Source organism: Gymnoscopelus braueri (genome assembly GCF_963280865.1).
Source record: "Gymnoscopelus braueri genome assembly, chromosome: 24".
Taxonomy (NCBI): domain Eukaryota; kingdom Metazoa; phylum Chordata; class Actinopteri; order Myctophiformes; family Myctophidae; genus Gymnoscopelus; species Gymnoscopelus braueri.
This window is the reverse complement of record NC_137626.1, coordinates 39,757,345-39,776,885: the sequence shown is the minus strand read 5'-3', so window position 1 is coordinate 39,776,885 and position 19,541 is coordinate 39,757,345. Positions and strand designations below refer to the sequence as shown.

Below are 19,541 nucleotides of genomic sequence, written 5' to 3'. Positions count from 1 at the left end.
CCAAATCAAATAAAAGTTAAAGGGGGATATTTAGAATTGTTATATTTTTCATGTTCATGTCTTTTGTTATAAATAAAACAAATAATTATGAAAGAAATACAATAAAAGTGACTAAAGAAAAAAATCGAGTTATTGAATGATGACATTGATATTGATATTTCAATGACAAGATGATCCTTAATGGTCAAAACAATATCAGAAAGGAATTCTAAATGTCAGAATGAGTTGAATTAGACTTATTGCACCTGTTTTTACTCCTAACAATGGCCAAGTTATGGCCAATGTCTTTGGAATAGCAAAATGACCTTGACCATGACCTTTCAAGGTCAAAATCACCCAAAATGGTCATAACAATATCAAAAATGAATTCCACACACCCCAATTAGTCAAAATGGAGGTATTACATGTGTATATCCACTCAAAAACAAATGAGTTGGATTTTCATCATAGCCGATGGCGGCCATTTTTTATTTGGCCATTGCCCCATTCGTGCCACTCTGGCGGACAAGCACCTCCGTGATTTTTCATGTCTATGGACCCACTGACTCAGTTCAGGTGAGAAATTCCCCCAACACCAAATTGCGAACAGGTCTACAGGCCAGGTACTGGACTATAACAGGTTTTGCGCACACTTCCCCTTGCTGTGCTTTAGGTTGGCTCCCACAGTGTCAGTTTGCTTGCCATCAGTTCTAGATGCCTGACACTGTGGCCTGCCAGCCCCATCCTTCTCTCTGACCTAGTCTGTTATCCGTGTTAGGCCCCATAGAGGTCCACGTTTCTGATGTGATCCTCCCTTGTGACACTCACTGCCACTCGTAGCATTCTTGACCTCATACAGTACTGATTGTATACTGTAGCTACAAACAGCCATGTCTTGAGGTCAGCTCTCATGTCAGAATTGCACACTTCCAACCCATAGGCATTCCAGGCAAGTGCCTCTGGACCTTCACATCTCCAGGTATCGAGGCACATAAATTATGTTTGGTAGCCTACTGGAAATATAGTTTGATGCCAATCCTTACTGTAGTTACATTTTGAATGCAGAACCTTAACTTGTAACAGAGTATTTCTACATTCTGGGATTGATGCATGCGTTTGTGTAGTTGAGGGCCTTGAGGCAGTCTCATGGCCAGGGGGCCCATAGACTCAATATCCCTGCATATGATGTTTGGCACTACTATAAACTTAGATCTTGGTTATCTAGGACATTGTTTTTCAACCTTTTTCGCGTCAAGGACCCCCAAATGTACACAGATTAGCCCACGGACCCCCATTTGAAAAGATATGCCAGGGACTCAACCATTTTAATTTCTTGGGGATCCCAATCTACACTGTATCATCATCATTAGTGTTCATTTAACTCTGAGAGTGTACAAATGGAACCAAATGGACCCGTTAGGGTCCATTTGGTTCCATTTGTACACTCTCAGAGTTACATACACTTAAGGGTCAATTTGGTTTCTAACTATTAATTTGGCTGGGGACCCCCTGGAACCTGCTCAAGGACCACTGGTGGTCCCCGGACCACTGGTTGAGAACCACTGATGTAGGTTAATCCTATCAGCCTGGGGAGGGGGACAGTGGCTCTAAAATATATGTATAAAAAGTTAGGAGAATGTGCAAAAAAAAAAGTGTGTAGTCCGAGGAGCACTGGACTGAGGGATCCTGGTCTACAAAGGCTACGGTTTCGCTTCCAAGCGATAATAAACATTAGCAGGTAGCTAGCAGTAGTGATATGCACCAGGACGAATGAACCTGGATTCAAGAGTTATCATTTAGCAGTGTAAAGGGGTGCGCATGCTACCATTTTCGGTGGTCACCTTATCACCACGGTGGTGATAGAGAGCATAGAGAGCGCACTCTCTGATAGGGTGACCACCTTTAGGGCCCTTTAGGGCCTCCACAAGCATAGGACCAGCTGTTGATGTCATTGGTAGTAGATGTATAATCATGCTTCTATTCAGTGTTGATAGACAGTACATTTCTATTTTATTGGTACTGTACATTGTCTATATTGATTCATTTATTCACTGTTCAGACTATTCACTGTTGATAGGCTGTACATTTATATTTAGATACTGTATACTGTTATACTGATTCATATACGTTCAGACTGTACACTTTATTCATTGATAAGGACTGCACATACTGTATTCACTGTTGATACATTTACATACTGTATATTTAATCATATATTTGCTGTTCAGACTGTAAACTACATTCAGTGTTGATATCCAGGTGCAGAAAATCCCATCAGGTCTCGTACTCCATCTGAATCTGTCTTCAATATATAGTAATGTACAAATGTACTTTCCTATGGCTCAGATAAAATATTCTAACATCAAGTAGAAATAATTAAAACCCCAAACAGCAATAACATTGCTAAGGACTTCAGTAATGCAGCTTTATTGTGCAACAATACAAGGTAAACATACCCAAAAAACTGCAAGAAAAGTGGCAAACAATATATTAGGATCACTTGTAAAGTGCTTACGACATAATAAGGCATGGTTCTACAATATCCTTCACACAGCAAAGCATTAATCTCAACAAATGCAACTCCAGCAGGACAAAAGTGCCAGTAATCAAGTCCATCCCAGTTTAAAGTATATTTAAAAAATAGTGCCATAACGTCACATCATATTAGGATCACTTGTTAAGTGCCATAACACAACATATCAGGATCACTTGTAAAGTGCTTACAACAGTAATCAAAATCCATCCCAGTTTATGGGATATAAAAACAAATCACAAATCATGACAATGTGAACACTTTTCATTCTTGTAGCCACATTGGATGTGCAACCAGCCATTGCACACCATACATCTGGACCAGTCCCGCCATTTCTTGAACTTGTTCTTGTTCAGATCCTTGTAACGGCACCCACAGACAATGCAACGCGGGTCGGTGGGCTCTTTGAATGGAAAAAGAACAATTAGTTCCCATTAGTCAAATCAATTCAACAATAAAAGGTGATGAGTTCAATGTGATTGTGTTAAAGATACAGCAATTAAATACTTCCAAGTGTTTCAACTCTCAAATAAAATATTGGCTACAGTCATCATTTTCATGTGGAAAACTTAAGAGCCTGTGACAACAAAACAAACTACATTGGAGCCATTAAAATACAGGTTCTGTTTTAAATTTTCATAAAAGTAAAGGTTTTGGAGATATAAGGTTTCCATCCAACAGCAACAACATAAAAAAAATAAGTGTACCTTCAACATCCTTCTCGGTCTCTGCACAACTGGCTACTGCACCTGAAAAATAAACTTTAAGTTAAAAGTTGTAATATTTTTAGAAGATTGTTGTGATTTACATATATTAACTTGTTTGGGTGATCCTCAAATGGTAAATGGTGCATTTATATAGACACTTCAACACTAACTCTGGGGGAGCCTGGGATTAAACTGGGAACCTCGCGGTTCCCATCTGGCCGCTCTACCGGCCACTCTAACCCTGAGCCACTGCCGCTCCTCAAGACCTCAAGAGTTAGTTGCTGTTAGTAGCTACAGTGGAGTCAGCACTGCTGTATGGGGCTGAGACATGTACCCTGACGGTGGAGTCACTACTGCTGTATGGGGCTGAGACCTGGATGGAGTCTACACAAAAATGCTACGAATGGCACTAAGTGTCATAGGAAAGACGTGCACCACCTACGTAGATGCTAAGGTTGGATGATATGCCGAATATAGTATTGGCAATCGGCGATTGGATGAGTCCAATGACATAGCCTCATTAATTGTGAAGCACAATATGAAGCGCACGCAACATCGTTATCAATTTGGCGTTTGGCTTTCATAGTTGTCCCTTTATCAGCTTTATCAGTTTGAGATCAAAGCCATGTTCATATTTTCAAAGAAAATGAAACCTACATCTCTAGTTTCTACAAATCCTCACTGCGCATTGCAATCTTGACGACGCAAGAGCACATGTCCCATGGTTTCATAAGATCCTGCACTTAATTCGTAGCTGATTGCTGTCAAGTCTGGTTATTAAAACTTGTGTCAGTTATGTATCACCAGTTGTAGCTGTTCCAGAGAGTGGTTGAATTTTGGGGTATTTGATTTTATTTCTCTGAAAATATGAAAAGTGAATATAGTTTATTTTGGGTAATATGCTATACTGTATTATTGTATGTGTATGGTGATATAGTGCCTTCCACTGTTCTCTGCATTGTGGCCTGCTGTAGCAGATATCACGTGACACCAATCACACAGCATTGGGTCCACCTGTGTGAGCTTTTGGTGCTGCTGGTAATCAGAACAAACAGAGTTGAGAGCTGTGAGGAGCTCTCTCTATGTCAAGAAGAAAATAAATATATAAAATGATAAAAAGTACTAACACTCCTGAATATAACTGGGCAGAAGGCGCACACGGTATGTCTTTTGTTATGTGTTATCTTTGTACAATGATGATTGTTGTGTGTTGTGTGTGTTTATGCAACTAAAATTTCATTTGATAATGTGGATATTTCATGGACATTTAAAAGGAAGACAGCATGGCTGTCAACAAGGACATTTATAATTCATTGTGGTTAAAAAAATTATTTGTTTTATGTCATTTCATTTACAGTTTTTCACGTTGTCTACATTGGGTGAAAATAAAAGGCCCTCGTGAACATCAGTTGGAGCGTGGTTTACTCAGAAAAAGACAGTTTAGGAGCAGTTATAGTGAAAAACGTCGCCACTCACTGCCAAAGTGAAGGCTGTTTCCAGAGTCACTACCACGGTGAAAACAACACGTCGCGGCGGTTAGAGACGACGGAGAACGGCGGCCATTCATCTCGACGGCGGTGAGGATCGGGACACCAGCGTTCCAAAACTACACATGCGAGAGAGGAGCGTCTTATGGGAGAGGGGCCAGGTCGCAGCGTCTTCCAAAGACTCCATCTTTCAACGCACACGAGCCACACACAACAGCCTGCCTATCTGCAAGTCTGCTGTGACGTCGCACATATGAACTTCACCTAAACCAACGGAACGGAGAGCCAGAGAGGAGCAATAAGTTGGCGCTGCAGTTGTCAATACGGCCACAAGAACGCAGCGTTGTCTTCTTTCGTCTTCAAGTTTCTACAGGAGAAGGTTGACGGTTCAGTATATATGTCACAGGTAGATTGGCATTCCAGGTAGATTGGAAGTGGAGCGCTTGTTTTTAGGCTCGGGGCGGGGCTGCGATGCGAGGACGACGACAACACAACATGAATATACATACTTACTGGCCTCAGTGGCGCACTTCGAAAATCATTGGACTCCCCATCCACTACCACTGGGAGTCTGGGTTTGACTCCCGCTCGGGACATTACTTTTTCAAACAACCGCGGACTATTTTTTTTTGCCGATAAAGTATAGTTTTGGACCATGACGGAGGCGCGCCGGCTCAGGAGACCTTGAGGCCAAGGAGTCGCGCCCGAGCGCCTCCAGGCGCGAGTGCCCGCGACGACCGGCCGATGGTCTCCTAGTCGACTAAGCGCCGTCCGAGTTATGTACCGATAGGCACAGAATAGTAAATGATGTTGTGGGGACTGCGTTTGCCCCGCTATGGTTTGCCCCAACTGCCACTCACTGCACTAACATAGCCCGCCAGCCCCGCCTCCTCAGTCTCGCCCCCTTGTTCGCGGGTGTGCGCGCGCGCGTGCATGTGCGCGTATGCGTGTGTGCGTGCTCGTTTGTGTGCGTGTGCATGCGTGCGTGTGTAGTGTGGGACTCATGTGTGGCTTGCATTGCCCTCTGGCGTTGGTTCTACAGAATTGCCTGGGGGGGCGGACGGGCGGTGAAAACAAGCGCTTATTTTCCATTCTACCTGGAATGCCAATCTACCTGTAACATATATATGCAAGAGTCAAAAATTATCCTTGCAATATCAGGTCAGAGTCAGACTGTATGGTGTGTGAGAGAGGAAAAAAAAGGATACTTTGACAAGTTGAATTGTTATTGAGAGTTCAATATTTTGTTTTGAAAAAGAACAAGTTGGATATTCTGCTAATTTGTTATTTTGTTTGAGAAATATTTTGCCAATTGTATGGTTATTTTGTTTGGGGAAATTCTTCTGTGATAAGAGTTTTTGAGTTTTGATACAAGTTTTATTATACAGAGGGGTTTTGATAAGAATGTAATCCCCTGGAGGTGATTTAATTTCATTGCTCTAACTCTAAAATATCTTGGTGGTTTAAAACTAGCCTTTCTTTTACATTTAAACATTTTGGGGAGTTTAATACTTACCTTTTCTAAGCAAAGCCACTCTAAACTAAAGGGAAATGGATGCAGGTGTGGTTGTTGCCCCAGAGCTAATCATGGCAGCATTAAAAGAAGAGAAGGCACAACTAGAGAAAAGGTTGGAAACTGAAACTGATGAGTCAGAGAGACAAACAATTCAAGAGCGAATAACAGAGATTTATTCATACTTTCCACAGCCTTTAATGCAAGGGAAAGAAGTCCCAGAGCCACCACCTGACCTTGCAACTGAGGTCAGGCAATCAGGAAGGCAGAGACACCCAACTGAAAAATTGCGTGGATTTTTAGATGATAAAATCCAAAAAAGGATACGAAAGTTCATGTCTTTGTATCTCAATTTTAAGGCAGAGGTTCAGTTTCTCAGATTGCAACTCAAAGAGGAATGCTCAAAAGTTGATTTAGAGAAATGGCTACTGACTCTGGAGAAATGTGAGACCTTACAGGAGAGTATGAGGCTTTACGAGCACTGACAACCCCAACTCAAGATATCAGGCGTAAAATAGATAGCTGTGTCTCAGTAACTGCTGAAGTGAGTGCTCTTCTGAAAAGGCGTTCAGCAGAGGCTGGCACAACAGAATTTGATCCAGTAGCCGCAAAAGCTGCAGCCCTCCAGTTACTCAAAAGAGAAGATGCTAAGTCAATTTATGGCTCAACTGTGTCAAGAGCAGAACGGGACAGCCAGCAAGGAAGTCAAGCCTCGGATGCATTAACAATTAAAAAAGTAAGAGCAGCAGTGCGATTGGCTTCAAAGAAGGCTGAAATAAACAGTGAAGAAGACATTTCAGCCCAAAAAGAGGAGTTAAGGAAACTTGAGGCACAACAGGACTTGGAAGCCAAACAAGGGAATTTGGAAGAACAATTGAAGAGAGCATTTGAAGTCATAGCAGCTGAACGGAAGTTGAGCAAACTGGAAAAACAAAGAGACTTGGAAGTTATTGAAGCTGAATATAATGCCTATGTTGAAGAGGAATTGAAGCTGAATACTAGAGCCCGACCGATACATCGGTGAGCCCGATGTATCGGTCATTTTGGACCCTGATGTCAATATCAGACATCGGTCATTATTTCCCCCGATGTTCCGATGTTTTTGTCAATAATATTTTCACTGATTGTGCAATTGCTGCGCAGCTGCGGTAAAGGTGTTTATATTTATTGATTTATGTGAAATCCACAAAGATTGCTCGTTTTTCTCAACAATCTCTCAATAATACTGAGAGAGATTAAAGTTATCTACCACTACAATGCCTTCCAGAGAGAGAGACCAATGAGCTCAATTAATTAATAAATGATATGAATGACTCGACGCGAGGCTCGTTAATTTATGGATCATGATGCAACGGTTAGGTATATATTTTTATGGGCAATTGGGCATAGGCTACTACAATCTTCTAAGCTACTTGTATATCGCTAAAGAAATATATATTAACGTCTGTCTGAGTGAGACGTTAATTTAACATCTCCACGCTGTTTCTGAGCGGAGGAGTGCGGCTTGGCAGACGCACAGTGAATACCAAAACTCTCGCCCCAAAACACAGTCGCCCTAAAACACAATCGCCCCGGGGCAAATCCGGCGGTATTCACAAACGTACCTTCAGTAAACTATGTCTAAACCTATCTAACCTTATTTCTAAACGTAACCCCAGTAAAACTATGTTCTAACCTTATCATCAAACAAATGCAAGAACCGTGGGTCTGCGAAAAAGAATGGGGGTGAGCATGATTTGGGGCGAGTTTCATTTACTTTCACTTTTCATCAGACGCGGACAAGATGGTCAGTCAGATGAAGCCTAGGGATTCCTCTTACAACTTTGTAAAGCATTACCCTTACCTTGGGCCGTTCATTTTGCTCTCAGCAAGACTTTGTTCATAACTAAAATACAAGGACAGTTTTGTTGTGCTCAAAGCCTCAAGCCTGAGTGACTCGAAGCTCAAGTTGTACAATCCCATAGTTTAGAATGGATCCTATAGTCCGAAGGGACAGTTGTGGGTTTTATTGGTTGTTGTTGGTTGTCAGGGCGATTTCACAACCAATCGATGGACGGGCTCTGCACGAGCACGTCTGTTGCAGGATTCGGTGACAGCGTCATGTCAATGTAATATGAAAACTAAATCAATTGACCAAAACCAAATCCTAAATTTAGAAGTGCACTACACTCCTTATCATTATGTATGAAAATATTTTGAAAATAGCAGATCTACAAGCTCACAAAGCACTGCATAGCAACATGTTGTGAGCTTGTAGATCTGCTATTTTCAAATAGCCAGTGGTGGAAAAAGTACTAAAATGTTTTACTTAAGTAAAAGTATCAATACTGCAATATAGAAATACTCTGTTACGAGTAAAAGTCTGAAATTCAAAATGTACTTGAGTAAAAGTATTGGCATCAAATTTCAATCAATTTCAAGTTCTCAAATGTATAAAAATCTTTTGAAAATAGCAGATCTACAAGCTTGCAGATCAGCTATTTTCAAATGGCCCTATATAGGGCTGAAGTGGTTAATGTATGTTTTGTAATAATGATCAAAATATTCAAAGTAACTAGTAACTAAAGTTTTCAAATACTTGTAGTGGAGTAAAAGTAATATTTGCCTCTGAGATGTAGTGGAGTAGAAGTAAAAGTATTGGAAATTGGAAATACTCAAGTGAAGTACAAATACCTCAAAATTGTACTAAGTACAGTAATTTAGTAAATGTACTTAGTTACTTTCCACCACTGCAAATAGCCGAAGTTTAAAAAGGGCTGAAGACTTGTGGTTAATGCATGTTTAGTAATAATATTAATAATTAAAATCTACAAAGTGACTAGTAACTAAAGTTTTCAAATAATTGTATTCATGTTTATTTGTAATAATGTGATTGCATGTTCTCAATCTTGTATTCTTAACTTTAATGAAAAAACTAAGTTTATACGTTTTTGATTTTTTTTTTCAATTATTTTATTTAATTATAAAATATCGGTCAAAAACATCGGCAATCAGTGGTCCAGGACTCTCAAAATCGGTATCGGCGTCGGACCCAAAAATCTGGCATCGGTCGGGCTCTATACCCAAAGAAGGAACATAGAGCCAGCAAATATCCAGCTTCCAAGTCAGCCTGTTATCCAACGGAGTAGCACTCCAATCCTTCCTTCCACTGAAAACAAGCAAGAGCTCACAATACATGAAGTCTCACTAGTTCAAGCGTTACAAGAGTCCCTGACGCTGAATAAACTTCCAGCACCAGAGCCATTCATATTTACAGGAGATCCTTTAAAGTTCATTGAATGGAGCACCTGTTTCAAAGCCCTAATTGAATCGAGCTGTAAAAATTCAGCACACAGGCTGTACTATTTAAAAAGATACATTAGTGGGGAAGCACTAAGTGTGTTAGAAGGCACATTCTATAGAAGTGACGATCAGGCATATGTGCAGGCATGGGACGCCCTGAACGAACGCTATGGACACCCGTTCATGGTGCAAAGAGCCTTCAGGGAAAAGCTCAACAGCTGGCCAAAGATTGGACCAAGGGATTCACTTAAATTAAGGGAGTTTAGTGATTTCCTGATCTCATGCAACAATGCCATGCCCTACGTGGAGGGGCTAAATGTCTTGAACGATTGTGAACTAAATCAAAGATTGCTACAAAAGCTTCCAGACTTTGTCACTACCCGCTGGAACCGACAAGTCACTGACGGTTTGTATGAGAGAAAGCCATACCCAGGGTTTAAAGAATTTGCTAACTTTGTGGCAAGCGAGGGACGTGCAGCATGCAACCCTATTACCTCCCTGCATGCACTGAGAAATGAGGATGAAAAATCCGGGAGAGAACCAAAATATTCTAGAGCAAGGGTCTTAGCGACGACTACAGAGGTGTCTGAAACCTCCCAAAACACTGCTGATTCAGAAAATAGCCATTCTGCAAACAAAAGGCAAATAATATGTACATGTTGTCAGCAGAATCACTTCATTTATAAATGTGAAACATTTGCAGCTTTGTCACTTGAGGAAAAGAAAAGATGTGTCATGGAGAATAAGATGTGCTTTGGATGCCTCAGAGTAGGCCATATCTCCAAAAACTGTAGGAACCGGGCCACTTGCAACCTTTGCAACCATCCCTCTCCACTTCATGAGGAAAATCAAGTTGAAGAGCCTTCTGGAGAGCTAGAGGCAACAGCTTCAACTGTCTCATGCAGCGTGATTGGGGACAATGGTAACCGCACATCGATGGTAGTTCCTGTGTGGCTGTCATCTGCAACAAAGGGCAGCCCAGAGACTTTGGTGTATGCGTTGCTGGACACGCAAAGCAGCAACACATTCATTGACAGGAAAGCTTCAGAAAAGATTAAAGCAAAGACAGAGCTAGTCAAATTGAAGCTAACAACAATGACTGACAGGGGTTCAGTTGTGAATTGTCAAAGAATGACTGGCCTTAAAGTAAGAGGCTACTTCTCAAAAGAGAGCATTGACTTGCCACCTGCATACACTCGAGAATATATACCAATGGAGAAAAACAGTATTCCCACCAGAGAAACAGCGAAGCGCTGGTCTCACCTTCTCAGCATATCAGAGGAGATGCCTGATCTATTGGACTGTCCTGTAGGACTCCTAATTGGCTATGATTGTGCAAGAGCCTTGAAACCAAGATGTGTAATAGAAGGGAAAGATTATGAGCCATACGCAGTCAAGACTGATCTAGGCTGGAGTGTAGTGGGATGTGCAAGCTCAAAAGATGTCACATTGGAGAAGCCATGTAGCCTACAGTTATGGCCAAAGTGAAGCTTGAGCATGGCACAGAGAGCTCTGTACCACTCTTGGAAGAGGAAACAAAACCCAGAAAGAAGCTGAGAAGAATGGAAAGCTCAGCATCCAAGAACTCCACTGAAGTGGGACAGGAGAAGAACGTGGTATACCGTTCTGATGTTTCCACAGCTCTGACAGAAAATACCGGACTGTCAGGAACAAAAAGGAAAAGGAAGAGAAAAAGGAGAAGAGGAAAGAAACTTGTGGAGATGAAGGTCCAAGGGGGCAGGGTCATTTAGGAAAGAAAGGTCTGACACAAATTTAAGCCTCCAATTCAAATACAAAACCTGTGTGATATAATACAAAAATGAGTGCATAAATGTGGGTTGGTTGAAGGTCAATTCAAACTAAAGAATGTGATATTTTGTGTTAAATTACAGAGGAAAATTACAGATTTATACAGCATAAGAGGTCATCATGCTGTAATGAATAAGTGTAATTTGGGGGCAGTGTAGCTGTTCCAGAGAGTGGTTGAATTTTGGGGTATTTGATTTTATTTCTCTGAAAATATGAAAAGTGAATATTGTTTATTTTGGGTAATATGCTATACTGTATTATTGTATGTGTATGGTGATATAGTGCCTTCCACTGTTCTCTGCATTGTGGCCTGCTGTAGCAGATATCACGTGACACCAATCACACAGCATTGGGTCCACCTGTGTGAGCTTTTGGTGCTGCTGGTAATCAGAACAAACAGAGTTGAGAGCTGTGAGGAGCTCTCTCTATGTCAAGAAGAAAATAAATATATAAAATGATAAAAAGTACTAACACTCCTGAATATAACTGGGCAGAAGGCGCACACGGTATGTCTTTTGTTATGTGTTATCTTTGTACAATGATGATTGTTGTGTGTTGTGTGTGTTTATGCAACTAAAATTGGACATTTCATTTGATAATGTGGATATTTCATGGACATTTAAAAGGAAGACAACATGGCTGTCAACAAGGACATTTATAATTCATTGTGGTTAAAATTTGTATTTGTTTTATGTCATTTCATTTACAGTTTTTCACGTTGTCTACATTGGGTGAAAATAAAAGGCCCTCGTGAACATCAGTTGGAGCGTGGTTTACTCTGCCTCAGAAAAAGACAGTTTAGGAGCAGTTATACCAGTCAATCAATGCAATTTGAAATGTGAGTTTGTTCCTTTAGTTACAGGGGAGTCCGGCCCGGGCTGGTAATGACCCCGCAGCGGCAGGATTTATTTTGTCTGTCTTATAAAAAAACGGTCTGTAAAAAATGATACATTGTGAGCTTGTAGATCTGATATTTCTTACGTATGACCCACTGTAAGTATAGAGCTTAACGGACTGGGGAGCTGTTCTCACATTAATTGCTTTTTCCAGCACGAATATATTGGGATATATTCAAAGGAATATTTTGGCATATCGCCCAACCTTAGTAGATGCACTGCCGTGCGACAGCGGAGCTAACAACGCTGTAGAGCTCAAGACCCTGATGCTAAACAGGAGGGGGTGGAGGGCAGCGATTCAGGAGTCCAGAGTTGGTGTTGGCTAGACCACTCTCACATCGCATGGTTGACCCATTGAAGTAAAAGGTTATAGCAATATAGTGCAAAATGGTTAAAGTGTACCTCCATTACTGGTCTCAGTCATGTCAACATCATCACCTGGGGGCTGTCGGCACCTGGAGCCTGCACCTAAAAAACAATAATAAAAAGAAAATCCAGATACATTTGTAATATTTTTGTAGAAGATTGCCATGAATACTATATTTAACTAGACATGTTTCTATACAGAAATGTTGTGTAGTAGTTATCAGCGTTATCACTAGACTAGAGGAAAACGTCAACTCTGTTCCACACACCGTCATGCATTGAATAGCAAACCTACAATGAATGGTAAGCATACAGAAGACACCACAGTTAAATGTAGAATTTGAGTCACTAGTAGGCTAAGTAGTCTGAGAATTAACACAGATAGCTGTGTAATTAATGCCAAAATATTAGGGAAAATGTCCATTAAAATGCCTTGTTTTTTATAAAACTAATTCAAGAATATTTACTTGTCAGGTAAACATTTTCAGAGGAAGTTTCTATGTGTGCGCACACCCACACACACACACACACACATGCCTGTGCATATGTGGGGGGCTGCACAGACAGACCATTCACACTGGCACTCTGCTCCCTCCAGCACTACAAGGCAAGATTTACGCGTTTCTTTGCCAAATAAACGTAATTTGCCAATAGTCAATAGAGTCTCCTATTGACCGATGACCCGTTCATCAAATAATTGGCTATGGAATCAGACAAAAAAAATTCTCCATGAATTCAAGGCTTGTAAATGATAGAAAATAAGTACTTTTTTGGGTGAACTACTCCTTTAATGCAAAGGAAAATGAAGAGGTATTATTACACCAAACATCCAAATGTAACTATTTGCTTATTAATCTTATTTGACACTTACCAGATCCACTCATGGCCTCAAGGATTTCTGTAGGGGTCTTCCCATTACAGTCATCTGTGTCCTCATCTATCCTGTCTTCATTTACAAAGACAACATAGAAAACAAAGGATGAATAAAAAAACGAACTTTTTTGACAATGTTCTGCATATTGACTAGATTCTTTACTTGAAAGAAAACACAACTGCTATAACACAGCTGTGGCCATTAAGATCAAATTGTTTATTTCTACAGAAAATCTTCAAACTGTTATCCAAATAATGTTTATTATTATTATTATTATTATTATTATTATTATTATTATAAGAAGCTGTGCTGCCATTTCAAAGTCTATATTGACGATAAAGTGTCTTACCTTGTGGTGTACATGGGGCTGTGTCCACTGCAGGAACCTCTGGTTTCTTGCTCCCACGTTTTTTCTCCACTTTTCTTTTTTTCTCCACTGTTGATGAAAGAATAAAACTTAAATACAATGGTACACTTTATTGTTTGTTTGTTTATATGTTTGTATTTTGTATGTCTATTGAAAAAAGCAATAAACATATTTTGCAAAAAAGATATATACAATGGTACTCAATTACATAATTATCATGGTATAATAGATTCTGTGTGGATCCGGAGCAGAAATATTTGATATAGTTACACCATACTTCACCACAATTGTCAGTGGTTGTCACTAATATGTCACTAATAATGTCATTTGTGCCATACCTTGTGGAAGGGATTGGGGTAATGGGTCCTCTGGAGCTACTCGCACCTGCGGAAGAGATTGGGATGACTGGCCTTCTGGATTCTCTGTTCCTGGTTAAAGAGAAAACAACATTTAAGACATTTAATTAATTACACATTTTGTATTTGTCTATACAGCAGCCACAGACATTATGTCATGTGTTTACATCACAATTCTTATAGAAACTACTGTGGTATCTGAGTCATAAGGGAACCGGCAGAAATACGAGTCCATTTCCGGAGGCGGGGAATAAAGAGTCAACGTTCAGAAACCGGAGCTTTCATTCTCAAACAATTCCATTTATTGTCAGAGTTCTTTTAACAATCCATACGTTCGAGTCAATTCAACATATAGCGCATCTTATTCCACAGAATCTACTTTATCCTGCCGAACGTGGCAACTGCATGGGTTCAGATTCACAGAGCCCCGTTTCTCACAAAAACATCATAATATATGCAGACAGACATTTGACCTAGGACCTCCTCCAAGTCCTCCTTCTGACCACTCACAACAGGTTTTTAAAGAACAATAGACTTCTTGGGCCAGCCTTTCACAATGGATCTGCCTCCTTTACACTGACTCATGACAATTTACTTTAACCTATTTATAAAACTATACTTTTACACAAGTTCATATTATGCAATCTTTGTTTAACACCTTATTACCTTCAAAATAAGACCACACATATGTATTCAACCTTGTATGAATGATTTAGACAAAAAGAGATGATTTAAGAGGACTTGACGTTTTCCTTAGATTCAAGAAGAAAAGTTACATGAAACAAACTGGTTTCTCCCACCAACCACATTTCACCAATGTTTATACTTGCTACAAAATAAGCTTTTACTGTGAAATAGTTATAATTACAATAATTCAATTTGAGTCTGTATTTCTTTACCAGAGGTCTGTGGGGAGAGAGAGAGACAACAGGCAACAGGCACTTTCGCATAATTAGAATGCGCCCTTGTGGGAACAAAGAACTCGGCCGGGTGTGGTGTTTTAGGTTCGCACCCAAGACAATAGACAGGATAGCTAGAAGTGTTACCTTAATTACCTCCACTGTAGCATACAACCACATCTGTTCTCCCCCACCACAGCCTTTTGGTCTCCTCGTTTTGGTCTCATTCTGACATGAAACATTCTTGACAATTTGTGTTCATAATATATTAATAGCATATTAACTTCATATTCCATAAGCACAGGACCCGATATTCACGACACTACCTACTTATTTGAAAAGAAATCTGGTGTGCATTCTCCAGGATGGCCTTCAGCTGATCTTTCCCATAAAAGTTAGGCTTTCGGAATGCCGGACATTTTTGGGGAAGACCTGTAACATCCAGCTTTATTTTCGTATAGGGAAGTTTTCCACTGCCACCCGCCTCGTCTTTAAAGTACAGATAAGTAAGGACAGCGAGAGGGAGGGAGAAAGACAGGGTGAGAGAGAACAGTAAGCGAATTGCAGCCTTGACCATCATATAGGATATCATATAACACTGTCTTGCCATGTGTGCTGGCAAGGATGTGGTCGTTGTGTTACATTTAAAGGGATACTTCACTTTCACATAAAATAAACATTAAAAAAATATATTAAAAAAAAATGAAAGAAGTTATGGCAAAATAAAGGCCCCCTCACACATTAGTAGGACACTCTAATGCGTGAGGGGGCCATGAATTTTCCATTACTTTTTTCATTTATTTTTAAATGTTTATTTTATGTGAAAGTGAAGTATCCCTTTAACTATTACATGGCTTAGTTGAATGCTTGGTACAGATTGGTTAATCACAGCATTCAGTGGTCTGACTATGCTAGACTGTTTTTATAGACAGAGACTGATATTAATCCGCAGTGCTTGTTTTTTTTGCAATATCCAACAATAATAACCATTATCCTTACTACTTTATGTGGTGCGACAGCTTAAAGTCTTGAAAGTCTTAAAAAACATTTACACTACAACTAGGCTAAGTTTGAACTTGGTGGTGTAACTGGCGCCTGTGTTGCAGTTCAGTAATGCAGTACATATTGACATGTATATTCTAAAACTAAATGTGTATTCTTCTGAAATTTGAATTACATCTACTGTACCTGATGCCAAAAAAGAGCTTACTGTATTTCTGGTTGAAGAGAACTTGTACCTTCTTCATCAACATTTTTTTTTCATCAGCTGTTGTAGTGACTGCAGTGGCTGAAGATGAATCGTCTAAACATATAATTATTGACAGAACATTAATTAATTCAAAAACCTATTTGAAAATAAACTAGATTTCCTATGAACAAATGAGCTTACATAATCCTTATATTATCATGCATGTATGAAGATTAATTGTTCGCTACTACAGCTACTTGCACAGCAGCAACACTATGATTATGACAGCACTCAATTTATACCAGCTGCAATTGTTGTAGTTCCTTGCCAGTGACATTCACAAAACATTTTAAGAAAAAAAACTGACAAATATTAAAAAGTATTTCAAATTCATAAGAACTTTGGACAATCCAAGTACAAGTAGTTTAGTTTGTACATAAAGGCTGTCACTGCGGTATACATGTGATGCTTTACAGCTGGTTAAAATCCCTTTAAATTTCTGTGCAGCTAAAAGTGTTAAAATGTTAATGTTAAAGACACCCAACATTTAAGCATTGCACAGTAACCCAATGAAAAGCTGAAATTAAACTGTGTTGTACAGTGTTACTGTAAACAAAAGAATGTCAGTACACTACTTGCAGTACGCCTTGAAAGATTGATTGTATAACAGCTGTGCACAAGTACATGTCACCAATTCAGCCGATATGTATAACTGATGCTCAGTGAAATAACATGTAAATACAGTGATACATTCTTTTCAAGATATTACCAGCAAAAAGAAGGCCAAATTTGGTTAGAGAGGCGTCATTTAAAAATGGTGCCGCTTTTGTGCTGGCATAATATTGAACTTTCATGTTTGGATCCGGGCTGAAGCGGTTAAACGCCAGTGTTATAACTTCAACGCCTAGTGTCTCTTACATGGTAATCTGTGAAAAAAATGGAACATAACAAAAACAAAATATATTACTGAAGCATAGTGACATTTTGATTTTAATAATTATATAATCTCAGAAGGAATGTTGCATGGAAAAATCGAAAATAAATCAAAGTGCCGAAGAAGTTCAGTTAAAACTAAACACTCATCACTTTAAAATAAGACTTACCAAGCTCTCTATGAGGTGCAATGAAAACATTACACCTTTTTTATTCTCAACGATTGAATTTTTAATAACAGTCACACAGCTTGGTTTACTTTTAAACTTCATTAACACTCAAATGTAGTCCCTAAAGCAAAACTTGCCTTAATACAACTTCATGGGCACTTTGAAGAAATACAGTAGCTCTGACAAACCTCTCTCTTGATTTGTTTAAAATGCCTGAAGATTTTTTGGTTCCTCATCTCAGGGCTGAGGCCTTCCGCGTTTCTTGCGGCCTTTAGAGCAGCTGCCTCTTCATCGTACCTCTTCCTCTCTTCCACAGTCAAGCGGGACCAGGCACCCATGTCTTTCATTTCACCTGGAAAACATTGAGGGCATTTAATAACATTTGTAGTGAAACTTCACCAGCTCACTGACCTTGTGGTTAGAGTGTCTGCCCTGAGACTGAGACGTCAGGGGCTCAATCCCCGCCCAGGTCATACCAAAGACTATAAACCCAATGCCTCCCTGCTTGGCACTCAGCATCAGCATCAAGGGTTGGATTGGGGCCAAGCCCCTGTGACATACTAGTGTCATGTCTATGGGGTGTACTTGTAAATCAAGCTGCTTCAGGCTACTGAAACAAGATATAGGCTCTAATGACAGCAACTCTTCTCCACTTGCAAATATATTTTATGTCTTTATCAACTTGGACCCTACTCCCTTTTCCCCTCTACACCAAATATCTTCCCCAAATAGTCAATCTACAAGTCACAACGCTTTGCAACCTGTCATGTTGTGAGTTTGTAGATCTGCTATTTTTGCCAAATGTACGTGTATATTCTTTAAACATATTAAAAAACTCATATCTATAGTCACTAATACAGGCTGAGGTGCAGGTGCATTTGGGTTTAAAGATGCAAGCAACCATAGAGCCTAAATGCTTTCAATTCACAATATCACTTACCCTTGTCCCTTTTCAAAACACTTTGGCAGAAGAGGGTGTATCCAGACCAATCTCTTTGCAGCAGCTTTTGTTTTGGTGGATTGGTGGACTGGTTGTGTTGGAGAGTCCTCCTGTAATTTCCAATCCAATGCTGAAAGAGACCAGATTAACCCATTTAGACCTGAGGCCGATTTTGAAAAGGCCTTCTAAAACCTAAGGCAGTTTTATGGAAGACACCCTAAAACCTGAGGTCTTTCTGAGAAAATTCACAGAATTGTCAAGTTTCAATAAAAAATATATTTCTCAGCCTCTGTAGTAGATAGAAACAAAATTCCAAAAACATTTGAGAGCTTACAACTTTGGCTATTGTTCACAATAAATTTTATTTGCACAAATATGTATTTCAAAATAGAAAAAAATCTATAAAGTGATATATAATTAATAAAAAAATGATACTATTCAAATATGTCTGCATATCTTGTGAACCGCTGATCCGATTGACTTCATACTTGGCAGGTATGTTGCTGGGCACACAGGTAAGTGCAGTACCAAGTGGGAAGTCAATCGGATCAGTGGTTCTACAGAACCGGTTGACCCACTTTGAATAAACAGGAATATCTCCTAAACCGCTGATCTGATTGACTCCCCAATTGGCGGGGGTATTCCTGGGCTCACAGGCTAGTGCAGTACCAAGTGGGAAGTCAATCGGATCAGTGGTTCTACAGAACCGGTCGACCCACTTTGAATGAACAGGAATATCTCCTAAACCGGTGATCCGATTGACTCCCCACTTGACGGGAGTATTCCTGGCCTCACAGGCTAGTGCAGTACCAAGTGGGAAGTCAATCGGATCAGTGGTTCTACAGAACCGGTCGACCCACTTTAAATGAACAGGAATATCTCCTGAACCGCCGATCCGATTGACTCCCCACTTGGCGGGAGGATTCCTGGGCTCACAGGCTAGTGCAATGCCAAGTGGGAAGTCAATCGGATCAGTGGTTCTACAGAACCAGCCAAAAGAATCAGTGGTTCTACAGAACCAGCCAAAAGAAGAGAGAAGAGACCACTGTTCAAATAACAACAGAAAAGAGAGCACTGTTCAAATAACAACAGAGAAGAGAGAAGAGAGAAGAGAGAAGATCGTGGTCAAAATCGTGGTCAGTGGCGAGCTCAGCAGTCACTGGGGATGAAGAGGAGGAGGAATCAGGAGGAGGTCTTGCCACCACAGGGACTATCAGTTCCTCCATCAGCTCTTCCAGCCA

General features: G+C 40.1%; 1 protein-coding gene across 1 annotated transcript; it reads right to left on the bottom strand.

Moving 5' to 3' along the window:
- Positions 1 to 1,775: 1,775 nt before the first annotated feature.
- On the bottom strand, positions 1,776 to 18,369 carry LOC308080619 (uncharacterized protein; the record flags this gene model as incomplete). Its single annotated transcript, XM_080422511.1, has 12 exons — positions 18,301 to 18,369; positions 17,549 to 17,712; positions 17,027 to 17,183; positions 16,279 to 16,371; positions 15,399 to 15,500; positions 14,152 to 14,241; positions 13,796 to 13,882; positions 13,444 to 13,518; positions 12,609 to 12,674; positions 3,220 to 3,261; positions 2,826 to 2,915; positions 1,776 to 1,918 (listed from the first exon to the last, which is right to left on the bottom strand). Exons 3-12 carry the CDS (start codon positions 17,109 to 17,111, stop codon positions 1,776 to 1,778), a joined length of 873 nt encoding a protein of 290 aa, XP_080278637.1. The 5' UTR covers positions 17,112 to 17,183; positions 17,549 to 17,712; positions 18,301 to 18,369.
- Positions 18,370 to 19,541: the final 1,172 nt, after the last annotated feature.